The sequence below is a fragment of the Tubulanus polymorphus genome, chromosome 2 (assembly GCF_964204645.1).
Source record: "Tubulanus polymorphus chromosome 2, tnTubPoly1.2, whole genome shotgun sequence".
NCBI classification, from domain to species: domain Eukaryota; kingdom Metazoa; phylum Nemertea; class Palaeonemertea; order Tubulaniformes; family Tubulanidae; genus Tubulanus; species Tubulanus polymorphus.
In genome coordinates, this window is record NC_134026.1 from 26066891 (window position 1) to 26081397 (window position 14507).

General features: G+C 35.6%; 4 protein-coding genes across 4 annotated transcripts; 3 read left to right on the forward strand and 1 right to left on the reverse strand.

Moving 5' to 3' along the window:
• Positions 1-1313: 1313 nt before the first annotated feature.
• Positions 1314-4980, forward strand: LOC141899844 (HAUS augmin-like complex subunit 3). The gene is made up of 14 exons (XM_074786409.1): positions 1314-1355; positions 1560-1748; positions 1834-1932; positions 2012-2113; positions 2180-2291; positions 2397-2576; positions 2676-2791; positions 2883-3023; positions 3140-3323; positions 3408-3560; positions 3651-3756; positions 3848-3995; positions 4079-4253; positions 4336-4980. Exons 2-14 carry the CDS (start codon positions 1573-1575, stop codon positions 4525-4527), a joined length of 1884 nt encoding a protein of 627 aa, XP_074642510.1. The 5' UTR covers positions 1314-1355; positions 1560-1572; the 3' UTR covers positions 4528-4980.
• Positions 4981-5638: 658 nt separating this feature from the next.
• LOC141898502 (small ribosomal subunit protein uS10) lies at positions 5639-7173 on the reverse strand. Its single transcript, XM_074784428.1, has 4 exons — positions 7155-7173; positions 6376-6510; positions 6085-6181; positions 5639-5960 (listed from the first exon to the last, which is right to left on the reverse strand). Exons 2-4 carry the CDS (start codon positions 6376-6378, stop codon positions 5704-5706), a joined length of 357 nt encoding a protein of 118 aa, XP_074640529.1. The 5' UTR covers positions 6379-6510; positions 7155-7173; the 3' UTR covers positions 5639-5703.
• Positions 6939-12190, forward strand: LOC141898501 (transmembrane 9 superfamily member 4-like). Its single transcript, XM_074784427.1, has 19 exons — positions 6939-6985; positions 7508-7636; positions 7717-7819; positions 7922-7965; positions 8055-8182; positions 8263-8421; positions 8549-8590; positions 8672-8763; positions 8869-9021; positions 9109-9179; positions 9272-9404; positions 9484-9565; positions 9641-9716; positions 9802-9885; positions 9971-10146; positions 10407-10470; positions 10552-10671; positions 10749-10838; positions 10923-12190. Exons 1-19 carry the CDS (start codon positions 6950-6952, stop codon positions 11070-11072), a joined length of 1932 nt encoding a protein of 643 aa, XP_074640528.1. The 5' UTR covers positions 6939-6949; the 3' UTR covers positions 11073-12190.
• Positions 12191-12327: 137 nt separating this feature from the next.
• On the forward strand, positions 12328-13626 carry LOC141899958 (small nuclear ribonucleoprotein Sm D3-like). The gene is made up of 2 exons (XM_074786603.1): positions 12328-12770; positions 13336-13626. The coding sequence occupies exons 1-2, from the start codon at positions 12449-12451 to the stop codon at positions 13443-13445; spliced, it is 432 nt and encodes a 143-aa protein (XP_074642704.1). The 5' UTR covers positions 12328-12448; the 3' UTR covers positions 13446-13626.
• Positions 13627-14507: the final 881 nt, after the last annotated feature.

Genomic DNA, 14507 nt, shown 5'->3' on the forward strand with positions numbered 1-14507 from the left:
GCCCATCTTCATCTTTCCGAATATTTTTACCTTCTCTTACGTCAATACCAAATTGCCTATAAAAGATCCATGTTATTAGAAAATTAACCATAGGGATGTGATTGAAGTAGAATAACTACGTCAACGATGTACTTACTTCCATACATATGGATTGCCATGAAAAGGATTATCCATTTTACCGGAGTGGTCCATCTTACTCTAGAAAGATAGTGGAAAGAGTTTTAAGCAAATTCTTTCAGATTTGTATATCATTGAAAAGCATCATAGCGTTACGTGCTACGTATCTACACACTGCTGTGATCAATACATGATGTCTGCCATGCTAGACAAAGAATTACTATTGTGAATGTGTGAACTATCATTTTAATCACTCTTATCACAGGGTGGCAAGTTTCTGCCCATTTATAAATCCATAATCCATTGCATGAAGTTAATTGTACAAAATGATATTTTTACCACTTGCACAGTTAAACCTATGACGTAGTGAATGTCTGAAAATGGTGGAACAGGCACATTGCGATTTGGGGAGCAAACCCGGTAATCACAATCAGAGTGAAAATGAGATTCATATTTTTCTAGATTTGCAGCTGGCAGGGTCCTGCAGGAATGTAAAATAGTGCAAAGAAGAATACTGAAAATAGTGAGCCTAGGGCCAGTTACAATTAAAAATGCAGTGTCTGGCATTATCAGCTTGCTAGACATCCAGTACCACGTTTGTTAGCAAGGGCAGACAAGAAAGGTCCAAGATAAACTAGGGTTGTCAACCTAGTTAGGCCTAATACTGACTGCGTGACTACAGTCTACGTGCTTGGAAAATTCCTCTTTCCACACAACAACACCAACTCAAACTGAATAATCATTTGATAGATAGTCATATGAATCATCTAAATTAGTTAGAGTCAGTGCCAGCGTATACTATAAAGCGTGTATGTCTGCTGTTGCCGTGTTGGACTCTTGGTTTATATGGGATGATAGGACGTGGCCATTGTAAGTGACGACGACTACGAATGTGTGTACTGTAGTTAGTGTAAAAGACGCAAAAAAGACTGCCGACTGGACGTTCGTTGGTCGTTCATTTCATCCTCGACCTCGACCATTATTCGAAAGAAAACTTCAACTTCTAATAAAAAATACAACTTACTACAATACACTATACTATGGGTGGGCCAAAAATATGTGAACAATAACTGGAGTGAATGGAGATAAGTGAAAAAAACGAATCGTTATAACTTTTAGTTCAAAATTCTCTCTTTCGCCGCCATTTTGAAACTTCCGGGAACAAATACAATTCAATAAATTTTAATTACCAAATCCGTAATCAATCTACCAAATAATTGTGATGAACATACTGAAAGGTATAGATCATACATTTCTATACACTATTGAAGTGAAAAAAATCAAAAATGAATGATGTGAAAACGATTAAAACGATCACATTTATTGGCAAGACGGACTAAATACCGAAATAACCTGACAGAATTTACAAATTACCACTTAGCACGATAGAAATAATGGCTTATTTCCGCAAATAAATGAACGCATCACTATTTTGATTACAGGAGGAGCTGCAATATGAATGGAGGGCATTTTGTTGAGACGCTCAGAAGGCTTGGCTATCCGAATGCTGACAAACTAAATCGCTCTGCATTCGATTGGATGTTTGAAAGTGGGAATATGGCACCATTCCTTGAGTGGTTTTGTACAAGTTTGGATTCTAAGAATAGGCTAAGTCCAGAAAAATGGAAAAGGCAAGATTATCAAAGAAAATTTCATGAAATCTACTCTAAAATTATCTGTACTGCCAATAATAAAAAGTTGATAATTGTTTTATAGGTATCAGGCTCTACCAAAAACTGCTGTACTTGAAGGACAACAGTTGATTGACAATCTTAAAATTCGGAAATCCGATGAACCAAATGAACAACAAATTATGTAAGTTATCATGCTCATTTGATATACATAATATCATTATATTCAAAAAGTTATTGACTCTAAACAATTTTTTTTTAAGTGAACAAATAGAGGAACTGGAACAGGAAATTGAAGAAGAAGATGATATATGCTCACATTTAGTTCATCAAAGCGATTGTCAAATGTACGTTGAGCTTAAATTGTACGAATAATGTTGTTATGAATTAAACATGATTTATTGGTCCTTGAAATGTTATTTCCATTACAGTTTGCACCAAGCAAAACTGAATCACAGAATTTCTGAACTTGATAAAGTTGTAACTCGACGAAAGCATCAATATGATCGAATATGTGATGAGATAGAGTGTTCTGATAGAATGGTAAGTGCTTTATTCCTTTTAGATTACAAGGGATGCACATAATTCGTTCCTCATTTGAAAAATGTAATTTACATGAATGATGATACATTTCATATACTGTTTCAGTTAAACTCCTGTCTACAAACTCTTGAGGTCGATGTCAGAAATATAAGTGATTTATATGCGGGCAAGTCAAATAGTGATGTCACATTCCTTTATCGACAATCGCTAGATAAGTATAGACTTGCCGAACAAGAATACATGGGAGGTCTTAAGGAGTTCTCGAAGAGGATTTTTGCTAATGTAGTAAGTTTTAGAATTCCAGATCTGGTGTCGAGCTGTAATAATGTAAGATGATAAGTGTTAGTTCAGTGTAAAATTAATTTATTTTTCATTGTTCTACAGGATGTCAATGCATCAACTGGAGATGTGTCTAGTTTGAATTCAACACTTCTCTTACACAGTGATAACGTTCAACAACAAGTTATTGACAACAAAGAATTAAATCGTTTGTACATGATGTAGGTACATCTTGAATTTTGAAGAAATGCGATCATCAATTCATATGCCTTTGACCTTCATTCCTCGAGTTTGCTATTCATATTTTAACAGATATCCTAAATCAACTATGAATTGGATTCTTAGTGTTGCTGAGCTGAGACAACTAGAAGCACAACAAAACTTTATGGCAAAACAGCGAAGGCTCTTATTTGGAGGTCATTTGCCGTATGTTTGTGATATAACCACACTCGGGTATGTAAATTTCAGTTTTTGATAGATATTCATAAGTTTCGACTTTTTTGCATTCAGATTTTTAAGCAACAGTATTATATAGATCAGACAAATACATTCAGTACTTTTGATTATAGGCAAATACAACGTGATCTTCAGACAAAATTTATATCAGTAAAAAATCAGTGTTGTTCAGTTATTGAAGAAAAGCTGAGAGGACTAGTTCTAATGGGTGCAGAATGGCAGAGAAATAAAGTGTTAGCCGGTGACTGTGACTTGAAACTGGTTAAACAAAATGAATTTACATCCAAACAAACACAAGTATGTTCTGGTGTCAGAAAGGTTTAAGATTCTAAATTTTAGTCAAAGAACAGCGAAGACAAAAAACTGCCTCATTATTTTCAGCTCATTGACTTCCTATTGAAGCATAATGCACGTGTTGTATTTATGAACACTGCACTGGAGTTAGATCATCAGCGACATCAAGATACAAATGTTTTACTCACTGATGTGAAAAGAGAACTCCGACAAATGGTTGAAAATCATCACAGTCAGATGGTAAATTCAATTTCCTTGAATTGATTATTGAATCTTTTACTCTCTTGTCAAAATTTTGCCCCTAACTCATGCCTGCTATCGCTTCTATAGAGCCTCTGGAAGGCAATCAAGGACCAGACATACATCTTCTCCGATGAAGATTCCGGGACTGTTGATGCTGAAAATCAATTTATGCACGGTTTGTTCTATATTCTTGGTAAGTTGAGAGATTTTAGATTCTGCATCTAATGGATTTTCTACATACATGTATTTGTATTACTCAGACGTCTCTATCATTATTATCTTAGTTTCAGCAGAAAAAGCTAAGGCCAGTCAATTACTTGTTACTCACAATGACGTACTAGCAGCGGCTAGCAATCTTATCGAGCGAAAACAAAATTTGCAGAAATCTATTACCATTGCTGAATCGATTCAATTACAGAATGTGAATAAGATGTAAGTAACCGAAGAAGATTTCAATAGTCAAACTTAACATAAAATAAAGTTGGTAATCCAAGAAGGTATAATGTGTCTTATAGGGAACAGCAGCTTCTATCAGTGGATGACATGTTGTTTAATTGTTATACATCCGGTGGAGGAATACCACTCAGTCCGGAATCTCTACAGATTCTCATTCATTCACTTGAGACGAGCCTTTCAACTCTAGAACAAGCCATGAAAGGAATCATCCGAAATATAACAGAAAAGGACCGTGTGAGTATTGTGTCATAATTTATCGATAATTTTTTCGTGTTTTTAGCCTTGAAATAATCATAGATTGTATTTATCTTTTTAGCGACTATCACTCTGTCAATACGAGAAAACAGAAAGGCAACTTTTCATCTATTTCTTCAACGATCCTAATAAACTTGAACAGACAATTAACAAATTGAAAACAGATCTAGATACGCTCATAAGTGCAAACCGTAATTGTAAGACGGCTCCAACGCCTAAAAAGTCCTTTGGGGCATTTTTTTCACCCTCTTGAAATCATCTCAGAAGGTGAAAAGTGGTGTTTTTAAATTTAAAAAGCAATCTAAATGTAAATACCGTAAATCTCCATGGCTGTGAGTCTTGCTAAAAGGCATGAATATAAACCTATTAAATGTCTAATGAATCACTGGTATATGGTGCGGGATCAAATTTTTCTGGATTATCTTAATACAAAATAGAATTTAGTATTGTGCCAAAAAAGTATTTTTAATTTCAAACATACCTGGAAACAATATAGAAATGATATTTATTCAGTTGAGTATTCATATACTACGAAAGTAAAGCCCACGTGTCCAGATCTAATGAAAAAATTTGATCCAGAATGAAATATGATATTTTACTTGGATGTAAATTTATATGTGTAGATAAATAATAATAATAAATAATGTCTGGATTTGACTGTAAATAAGGAATGTGTAACATAAATTATTTTGTTTACAGTACATTTGCATGGACAGAATACAAGTTTGTGAATAAATTTGGATTTTCATCTCATTCTTTGTTTTGATTAGTAAAATATGTGTATATGTCGGTATCAGCTTTAGATTATGCGATTACACACCTTGAAAATTCATCAACTATCATGTATGCCGTCATTAGTCTCTACAACCCCACTTCACAGCATCTAGTGACACAATGAAGCAGCCTATTAAAGGCCAATAAGCCTTGTATCTGGTTGTAAAACTCGATACATAATCAGTCCAGTCAGTTTCCAACATCAGCACAGTCCATTCTGCACTATGTCGTGTCCTGTGGAGAAACATGCTCCCAAAATCAGATCCCACGCGTCCAATTGTAGTGGAACCTCATTAAAACGAACATCAAGGGCACCAGAAAAGGTGTTCATTTTAACTGAGTGTTCGTCAAACCTGGTGTAAAATAATTAGATTGTTCCTATTTGGGACAGAATTCTAGGTTTGTAATAACCAAAAATTGTTAAATCCCTGAAGTTTTTTTAATGAGGTCCACTATTATTTCTGTCTTCTAGCCCAACTGCACTCCGTGTACCCAATTGGTACCAATTCAACAAAATGAATGATAAGGCACATTGGTTTCAAAAAATTCCAGCTTAAGACATGAATTACTGACTAACATCACAAAATAAATACATCTCACTCAAAGCTTTATTTGATGTGAACTAATAATACAACAAGTATTCAATGTTCCCTTTCTACGCATCAGCAATAGTGACTTCCACTTCTACACCCGGTTCGATACTGATTGATGTAATTTGCTTGACGATCTCAGATGGACTGTGTAAATCGATCAAACGCTTATGGATTCTCATCTGGTAACGATCCCAGGTCTTCGAACCTTCACCACAAGGAGTTTTACGAGTGGTAATACGCAAAATCTTTGTTGGCATTCGGACTGGTCCTTTCACTTTAAGGTTCTTGTCTTTCGCACCTCTGATGAGATCAGCGCAAACTGAAAACCAAATAATATCAGTTAATTTTCAAAAACAATGATAAAAGAAACTATAATGCCAAAAAGATTAAGAAAGGAATCATGTGACAGAATTAGTCTTCAATTGTGTGAATGAAATCAATACCTTTTTCCAAGCTTTTAACGTTGCGACTCGTCAGAGTGATCCTGATGCGATGAACTGGTGCTTCCGTTTCTGGAGCTTTGCCTTCTTTGTAGTGAGACTAGAATGAAAGATCACACATATATGACTAAACTGAAATGAACGAATTAAGCACAGACTACTACACAGTAAACCTAGTAACGCTGGCTTGTCTGATGATTTTACTTATCTAAAATACGACTTATTGGCAATTCTAAAGACTCCAAAATGAATGAAAACAGTTAGAGAGTAAATTGCTTGACTGTCCCAGCTTACCATAGTAGTAATTAGTTGTGGATGGCCGACGTAATCAGTAATTAAGCTGAACAGCGGTGAGCCCGAACTTCGATGTTCAACGAAAGGTGTTTTCCAAAGAGACCACGTGCGAGGTTTCAGGCGATTACATTCAACCTATGGGTAAGGTAGATTAGTGTGGATGCATTAGTAAAATGTTATATTTTAAAGGTACATATGTTTTTTAACGTTAAATATCATATATGTTAGAAATAGTATTATTAGTAATATATTATGTTATTTGGTGTCTGACTCTGTCTTCAAGATGTCAACTTTGACATTGCGCCGTTCGAGTATTCAAGTATCTACCCTCTATAACTTGATATCTTCGAATGTTATGCTTCGTGTATTTGATCTAAATTAGTTGGGATTTGTGACCTTTGAGTAATCTAGAATTCTTGTTTTTGTGAATCTATTGTGATAGAATTCCCAATTATAATGATTTCCTTTAATCTAGAAATTCATCTAAGTTCTGTGAAATAATTTCTGAATCTTCTCTCTTTTAGTGGAGATTATCAAACACAGGAAGCCAGTTCCCACGTCCCCAAATGCCAAAATGGATGTCAGTGCAGCTCGATTTATTCATTCGGAGGTATTTTTATACATATTTAACCCAAAGAGAGCCTAATCTCCTATTATTATACGTTTTAATTCTTAACCAATGCATATACTATGATTCTGTTGCGAGATAATGTCTGGTCAATCGTCAATTAAACCGGGAATAGTGTTATTGATATCCTAAAAACTATTATTATTAGTACTTGTTGTTGTTCTCGTTGTTGACGGACAGGGACGGGAGAGTAGAGTAGTGACTAAGAATTCGCGGACCGTGACCTGACAGAAGGTGGCGCAGCTAAAAAAAAACTAAAAATATTGGCCTCTTCGACGTGGTTATCTAATAAATAGTAATACCAATTTGTGATGTTATTGATAGAATTCTTTTGGAACATATCTGGATGGATATTGTGGTGTTATATGATTGCGTGAGAATCACTTTTAGAAGGTTTGCCTGCTATGTGTCTAGGCAGGTTTTCATACAAGGGTTATGAGTGAACATATCGCCATTTAGTTGTGACAGCCATATGAACTATGAACATATATTTTGTTTTTTTAGAGAATGAAGCTTCTTAATTTCATCACTGCTGCTGTCATTTTATTGGCATATTGGCCTGCAGTTGAAGGATTTTATATACCTGGGGTTGCCTCCGTAGAATTCCATAAAGGCGATGTTGTAGATGTTAAGGTAAAATGCATCTAAGAAATTAGTTTGAAAATATGTGCAAGTAAAGGTTTTGATAAATTTACCCCGGTATTTGTTTCCAGGCAGTAAAGATGACAAGCACTCACACGCAGTTACCATATGAGTATTATTCATTACCATTCTGTAAGCCAGAAGGAGAAATTGTCTATAAGGCAGAAAACTTGGGTAAGTCTTCAATTCACTGACCCTTGAGGTCAGGTTCCTATTCTACGTCTGTGAATTCTCAAAAAGTTGATTATGTCTATGTATGGATGTTTGATTATCTAGGTGAGGTACTACGAGGGGATAGGATTGTGAACACCCCGTATAAAGTAAGTACCAGTATCCATTCATTGAAACTACTTTCCTACACTACTCGCCAATTGAAAATCTTTCAAATATTGAATTATTTACCCCGTAGGTTCTCATGGATGAAAATATGCCTTGCGAATTGCTCTGTAAAAAAGAACCAGGAAATGTTGTTGTTGTCAAAGAAAAAGAGGCCGCCACAATCATTGAACGAATATCAAATGATTATTATGTACATCTGTAAGTTTATTCATATTCATTTTTGTCAATAGTTTTCCTTAAAAGACTGAAGACTCATTTAGTTGATTATTTCTTTTCAGATTGATTGATAACTTGCCGTGTGCTACCAGATTCCAGTTGATGGACACGAAAGAAATTCAATATGAACACGGATACAAACTTGGGTATATTGGAAAGGACAAAAGAGCATACATCAACAATCATCTGAAAATACTTCTCAAATATCACTCGGAGGATTTGTAAGTTCTTTCTAATTGAACTGTGACTTCCCGAAATTCATATTGCATCATAATTGACGATTGTTGTGGTAAAGATTTACCTAAATCTAATTTCCTAATAATGTAAATATTACTCTTTGTTTAACAGGAATACATACCGAGTTGTTGGCTTTGAAGTAGAACCAATGAGGTATTTTTTAAATGCTGGAAACAAGTTAGGTTGTACTCTGTAATTATCTGATACCACTCCTTTGCTTTTGTAATTTTTCAGTATTGAAACTGGTCAATTGAAACTTGAACAAAATAAATGTAAAGCTGATGCTATAAAGAAAATCGTTCCACCTCAAGTAATCGACCCTAAAGGTAATTTCATCTAGATATGCTAGTTGTAAAATTTTGGTAATCTTGGTGTGTCGAAATCTACCTGTCCTCAGTATTGTCATTGCATCAAAAAAATTTGTTTTATAGGAGAAACGAAGGTCATGTTCACCTATGAAGTGGTTTGGACCCCGAGCAAGATTCAGTGGGCCTCGAGATGGGACACATACCTCACAATGAGTGATGTTCAAATTCATTGGTTCTCTATCATCAACTCTGTCGTTGTTGTCTTCTTTTTGGCAGGTATATATTTAAACTTATAACAGTGCAAACAGTGAAATGATACTCCGTATAAAAACAGTCATGAGGAAATATATTGAATATTTCTAGGTATTCTGACAATGATTATTGTGCGTACACTTCGCCGTGACATCGCAAAATACAACAAAGATGAAGACCTCGTAAGTTTAGACTGCGGCTCCGTATCTATTCATGCATATGTTTTCTGTAATGTGTTTTGAATGATCTAAAGCATGTTTCATCTCTAATGCAGGAGGATACATTAGAAGAAAGTGGTTGGAAGCTCGTACACGGCGATGTATTTCGTCCACCACGACGCAAGAAATTATTAGTCGCGCTTATCGGTGCTGGAATTCAGATATTCTTAATGACTTCAATTTGTATCGGTAAGTTTGATCTTCGACTAGTCTGTCGAATCATGATTTGAGCAGTTAATTTTCTCAACAATCTTACTATATATTTCAGTATTTGCTATGTTGGGTATGTTATCACCGGCATCAAGAGGCGCTTTGATGACGGCTGCGCTTTTCCTCTATGTTTTTATGGGGTATGTAATCTATGAGTGATCTTAATCAATTTCATGAAAAATGTTGATTGAATATGATCGTTTAAATTCTTTCAGAGCCATTGCTGGATTCTTTTCTGGTCGTCTTTACAAAACAATAAAAGGATTAGAATGGAAAAGTGCAGCTTTTTGGGTAAATTTTATATCCAGACATTTCTGTTGATGAAATAGAAACTATCGCATTGATGACAGTTTTAGTATGTTCTTACAATTTTTAGACTGCAACTTTGTTTCCTGCGATTGTAGTCGGTGTTTGTCTGTTCCTGAACATCTTTATTTGGGGAAAACATTCATCAGGAGCTGTAAGCAAATATTCACCTTTTAATCATAATTCATAATTATATTGTAAGTTGAAAACACCCTGTGTTAATTTACATCTGTTTTCAGGTTCCATTTGGTACGATGGTTGCTCTATTTGCAATGTGGTTTGGAATTTCGATGCCACTGATCTTCATTGGGTATTTCTTTGGATACCGTAAAGCTCCATATCAGCATCCAGTCAGGACTAATCAAATTCCTCGACAAGTTCCTGAACAAATGTGGTATATGAACCCGTTCTTAGGGTAGGTTTTGTTATTACTACGGTGGAACCTCGTTAAAACGAACTCGGATACAACGATTCATCGGATATAGCAAATATAGAATTTCATCCCAAGCAAGAAAATTTAATTAATTTCATACTGGATATAATGAACTAACCGTTATAGCGAACAGATTTTCTAGTCCCGTGAAGTTTGTTGTAACGAGGTTCCACTGTTGTCGATTATATTATCTTCCATCAAACTTTTTATCTATATCATCTTTGATGCTTTACAAATTTCAGAACCCTGCTTGCTGGGATACTCCCATTTGGAGCTATGTTTATTGAACTCTTCTTTGTTTTCACTGTAAGTATAAACTGCCATTACAAAATACCTGTTTGAAGATTTTCTACTCTGACATCTAAAATTATTTCATTTATGTTTCAGGCAATCTGGGAGAATCAGTTCTATTATTTGTTTGGATTCCTGTTCTTAGTATTTATCATTCTCATCATTTCCTGCTCACAAATTGCTATTGTGATGGTTTACTTTCAACTCTGTGGAGAGGTAAGTCTTTGTCCAGTTTTCTCATTTATGATTGAATAATGTTAAGGTTTCTGAACCCTAATGATATTTTTTTTCAGGACTACCATTGGTGGTGGAGATCATTTATAGTATCTGGTGGATCGGCAGTTTATGTATTTGCCTATTCCATATTTTACTTCATAACTAAGGTTTGTAAAAAGACCTGCAAATATAGCAATATTCAAATGATAAATGATCAATAGATAAAGTTATTGCCATGGTTGTTTTTTCAGTTGGAAATCACCCAATTCATTCCGACGTTGCTATATTTTGGTTACACATTTCTGATGGTTTTGGCTTTTTGGCTGCTGACTGGAACAATTGGATTTTATGCGACGTACTTCTTCATCAGAAAAATATATGCTGCCATCAAAATTGATTAACGTTGTTGCGGCATAGTTTGAGAACGTAGAACCGTGGGAATGCTCAAGTCAACCATCCATTGCTTTATAACAAGGACAAAATATGTTTTCTGTTGACTATTGTGTCTATTAGACCGAAGTGTTTTCACTATATGTACATGGTAGTCAAGTATCTATTTATTTTTGGTAGAATGTAAGATTATCTATTATTATATGAAATAGTTTCGGTTTATTTGGTGCCAGCTTTGGTCCTTCAATGAAAACTGTAAACTACCAGTGTTTGTGATGCGAGAAACATATAGCTGAATCTCACCCTGTTTTGAGATGAGCATTGAAGCTTGTTGAATTATTTTCTTGTAGCTACCATACATATCCTATAGATTAAATACAATTAGAATGAATTCCTTGAAACCAGTAATCATATAATCTGGAATGAGATTTGGAATATTTTCTACTAACTAAAATTAGTCTCTTAAAGAGTTTGAAGGATATCATTTGTTATAATGGAAAAAAATCATTTGTTCTGAAATTGGTTTATGGATACTGTTTTGGGCATACAGAAATTTATTTGCCATTGGCTTATGACGGAATAAAATATAAGTCATGATTATATAGTTAGTCTGACAACAAAGGAGTGATTTATTTTGCGTGCCCTTATCTTGTGCTGTAAATATAATAGTACTATAGTAGCAATTTATTAGGAATTTCAAATTCAATGAATCCATGTAATAAGATCTTCATTCACGTATGCCTGTAAATTTTCCGCTGTAAATATTATATCTAGGGGCAGAATTCCATGTGTGGCTGTATCTATTATGGGGTCATATGTTTCTGATGGAAAAATGAACAAATCTTTCTTCTGTTAAAATATAGATATTATATTGATGTATAGTTATTTTATTAGTGGCTTTATATTGATAATTGAATTCTCTGATTAATTGAATGTTGCGGTAACTCAAATAGCTGTAAATTGTTATTTCAAAGTACTAGATTATGTCTAATGGCGTGGACAATAAATGTTTCCATCTGAGTCTTCGGCACCACCCTCCTGAGGAAAAGGCTCAACCTTACTTAATATCGAATTTAAAGAGGGTTGAGTTTGAGGTTTTTCTGTAATCATTGTTTGAGTGTATAACGTTTCATATTGTCTAAAAAATGACAAATAGATATAATAAGCTCAATCTTTAGTCTTCAGTCTCTGCCTTCGGTACCGGCGTGTTTATTCTTTGTTCGCCACCAGCTCGTGGCGCCCCCTGATGGAGAAAGGTCCGCCATTTTGTATGCCGGTACGAAGAAAGGATCTCGACATTTTAGAGGAAATTTAATCTTCAAACATCCCTGTAAGATCGACAATCTTACGTTTAAGTACACGACCAAACGGTAGAAAATAATCCATTATGTCGATTGGTGTGCCGATTAAGGTGCTGCATGAAGCAGAAGGGCACATAATAACGTGTGAAACGGCGCTAGGCGAAGTATACAGAGGTAAACTAATAGAAGCCGAAGATAATATGAACTGTCAAATGCAAAACATCACAGTGACGTACAGAGATGGCCGAGTCGCTCAGCTCGAGAATGTGTATATTCGTGGCAGCAAAATCCGTTTCTTGATCCTCCCTGACATGCTAAAAAATGCGCCGATGTTCAAGAGAGTTCAAAGTAAAGGTGGCGGTTCAGGAGGCGCAGGTAGAGGAAAATCTGCAATCTTACGAGCTCAAGGTAAGTCCCAGTCATTGAAAATTAGTCCATAAAACTAAAAATACTTATATTAAATCATTGAATACTAGGGTCTGAATAAGGAAGGTTTCAGCCCCGATAACTAAACTGCATTCGTCAATAACCATGCGATGCATTATGCCTACTCACCAATGGGGTACTGGCATTCTCCAGCAAGGGTGCAACAATACATGGGTCATTAGTAGTAAAAATCAGTTCATTTACAATGAAATTTGAACTTAATTTCCAGGGGCCAGTTGCTCGAATGTTAACCAGTGGATAGTTGATGTAGCGACAATTAGTTCATTGTTATCATGGACATGGTTTTTGTCTGCCGCTTGGCTTGAACCAATGTTTCAGCGACTGACTCCGAGCTTCCAAATGCAAAAATAGATTGACTCAAATCTGATTGAAATGTAGAAGAAATTGAAGAGCTCTAACCTAGTGCCTTTAGCGAACCTGGTGGAACCCTTGCTTGCCACAGTACCTTTGCCGGTACCCCATTAGTCTGAATATAGTTCATTACAGTATTTTTAACCGTACATACATTGCAATTGTTTGATTTCAGCTGCCCGCGGTCGAGGTAGAGGTCGAGGAGGTGATAGAGGAGGTCATCACGGAGGTGGTGGTGGCGGAGGTGGAGGTGGAAGTGGAAATGTGTTTGGGCGGCGACGTTAAACAGCTGTGGGGTTTTCATAGAAAATATCCTGCATGACTGTACATGCGAATTCCAGCAACTTATTTTTGAATATCTGAACAAACTTTCAGTCAATAGAATATCATGATAAAAATTGATGAACATTCAACTTGTGAATATATGATACTGCATTTTGTACATTTTATGTGAACTTGTAAAATAAATATAAAATTTGTATAGAGAAGTAGTTTATATTTCATTGAATTTTCAGGCTTCTCTGTTCTATTTAAATGGAAGTGAGGAAATCTGTTTTGTATACTGCTCTGATATTTGGTGGTATTAAGCCATGGTAGCTACTGTCCACGAAAACCCAAGGAATTAGAAAGATTGGAATTTCACAGATTTTGCCTGGAAGTGTTCACGTATCGAATTCTTGCAATCCAATGGAAGACTGTTAAAACCTATTGAATTACTACGTTGCCTCGGTCACACTTCACTCATTAAAACAGTCCTAATTAATCAAGAAACCAAGCCGATCTTCACCAAGAAACTTGGTGTCTGTTGTACCACGTAGGATCGTAGAGTGATGGAGATTTCTGTGGAGACAACCACCACTGAGGATAGTACTTAGTGATCAATTTCATAATTAAGTTGTTCTTTAATAGACTAGGATCACCTCCGTTTCGGAAAACGACATACATTTAGTCCAGGTCAACGAATGGGTCTTCGGGCGTCAATTAGACCCCCAAGGAGCCCTTGCACCGGGCAACAACTATACTGGACTCTAGCTCTTGTTTAGGTCTATCTTCTCTGAAAGTTTCCGAGACTTTGACCGTTTTGTATTTTAGTTATTTATTTCTAAACATTATTTTTGATATTGTGGGTTTTTGGGGGTCAATCAAACCCCCGAGGAGCCCTTGCACCGGGTAACAACTATATACTGGACTGTAGCCCTTGAAAAGTTCTATCTTTTCTGAAAGTTTCAGAGACTTTGACCGTTTTGTATTTTACTTATCTATTTCTAAACATTATTTTTGATATTGTGGGTTTTTGGGGGTCAATTAGACCACCAAGGAGCCCTTGCACCGGGCAACAACTATACT

Excerpts from the sequence above, each read along its gene's own strand:
- LOC141899958 (XM_074786603.1), top strand. The coding sequence starts at position 12,449 with ATGTCGATTGGTGTGCCGATTAAGGTGCTGCATGAAGCAGAAGGGCAC. Across the intron at positions 12,771-13,335 it reads TGCAATCTTACGAGCTCAAG|CTGCCCGCGGTCGAGGTAGA; the intron begins GTAAGTCCCAGT and ends GTTTGATTTCAG.
- LOC141898501 (XM_074784427.1), top strand. The coding sequence starts at position 6,950 with ATGGATGTCAGTGCAGCTCGATTTATTCATTCGGAG. Across the intron at positions 8,183-8,262 it reads AATGATTATTATGTACATCT|ATTGATTGATAACTTGCCGT; the intron begins GTAAGTTTATTC and ends ATTTCTTTTCAG. Across the intron at positions 8,764-8,868 it reads TCAAGTAATCGACCCTAAAG|GAGAAACGAAGGTCATGTTC; the intron begins GTAATTTCATCT and ends TTTGTTTTATAG.
- LOC141898502 (XM_074784428.1), bottom strand. Across the intron at positions 5,961-6,084 it reads CGTTAAAAGCTTGGAAAAAG|TTTGCGCTGATCTCATCAGA; the intron begins GTATTGATTTCA and ends TTTGGTTTTCAG.
- LOC141899844 (XM_074786409.1), top strand. The coding sequence starts at position 1,573 with ATGAATGGAGGGCATTTTGTTGAGACGCTCAGAAGGCTTGGCTATCCG. Across the intron at positions 2,577-2,675 it reads AGAGGATTTTTGCTAATGTA|GATGTCAATGCATCAACTGG; the intron begins GTAAGTTTTAGA and ends ATTGTTCTACAG. Across the intron at positions 3,324-3,407 it reads TTACATCCAAACAAACACAA|CTCATTGACTTCCTATTGAA; the intron begins GTATGTTCTGGT and ends CATTATTTTCAG.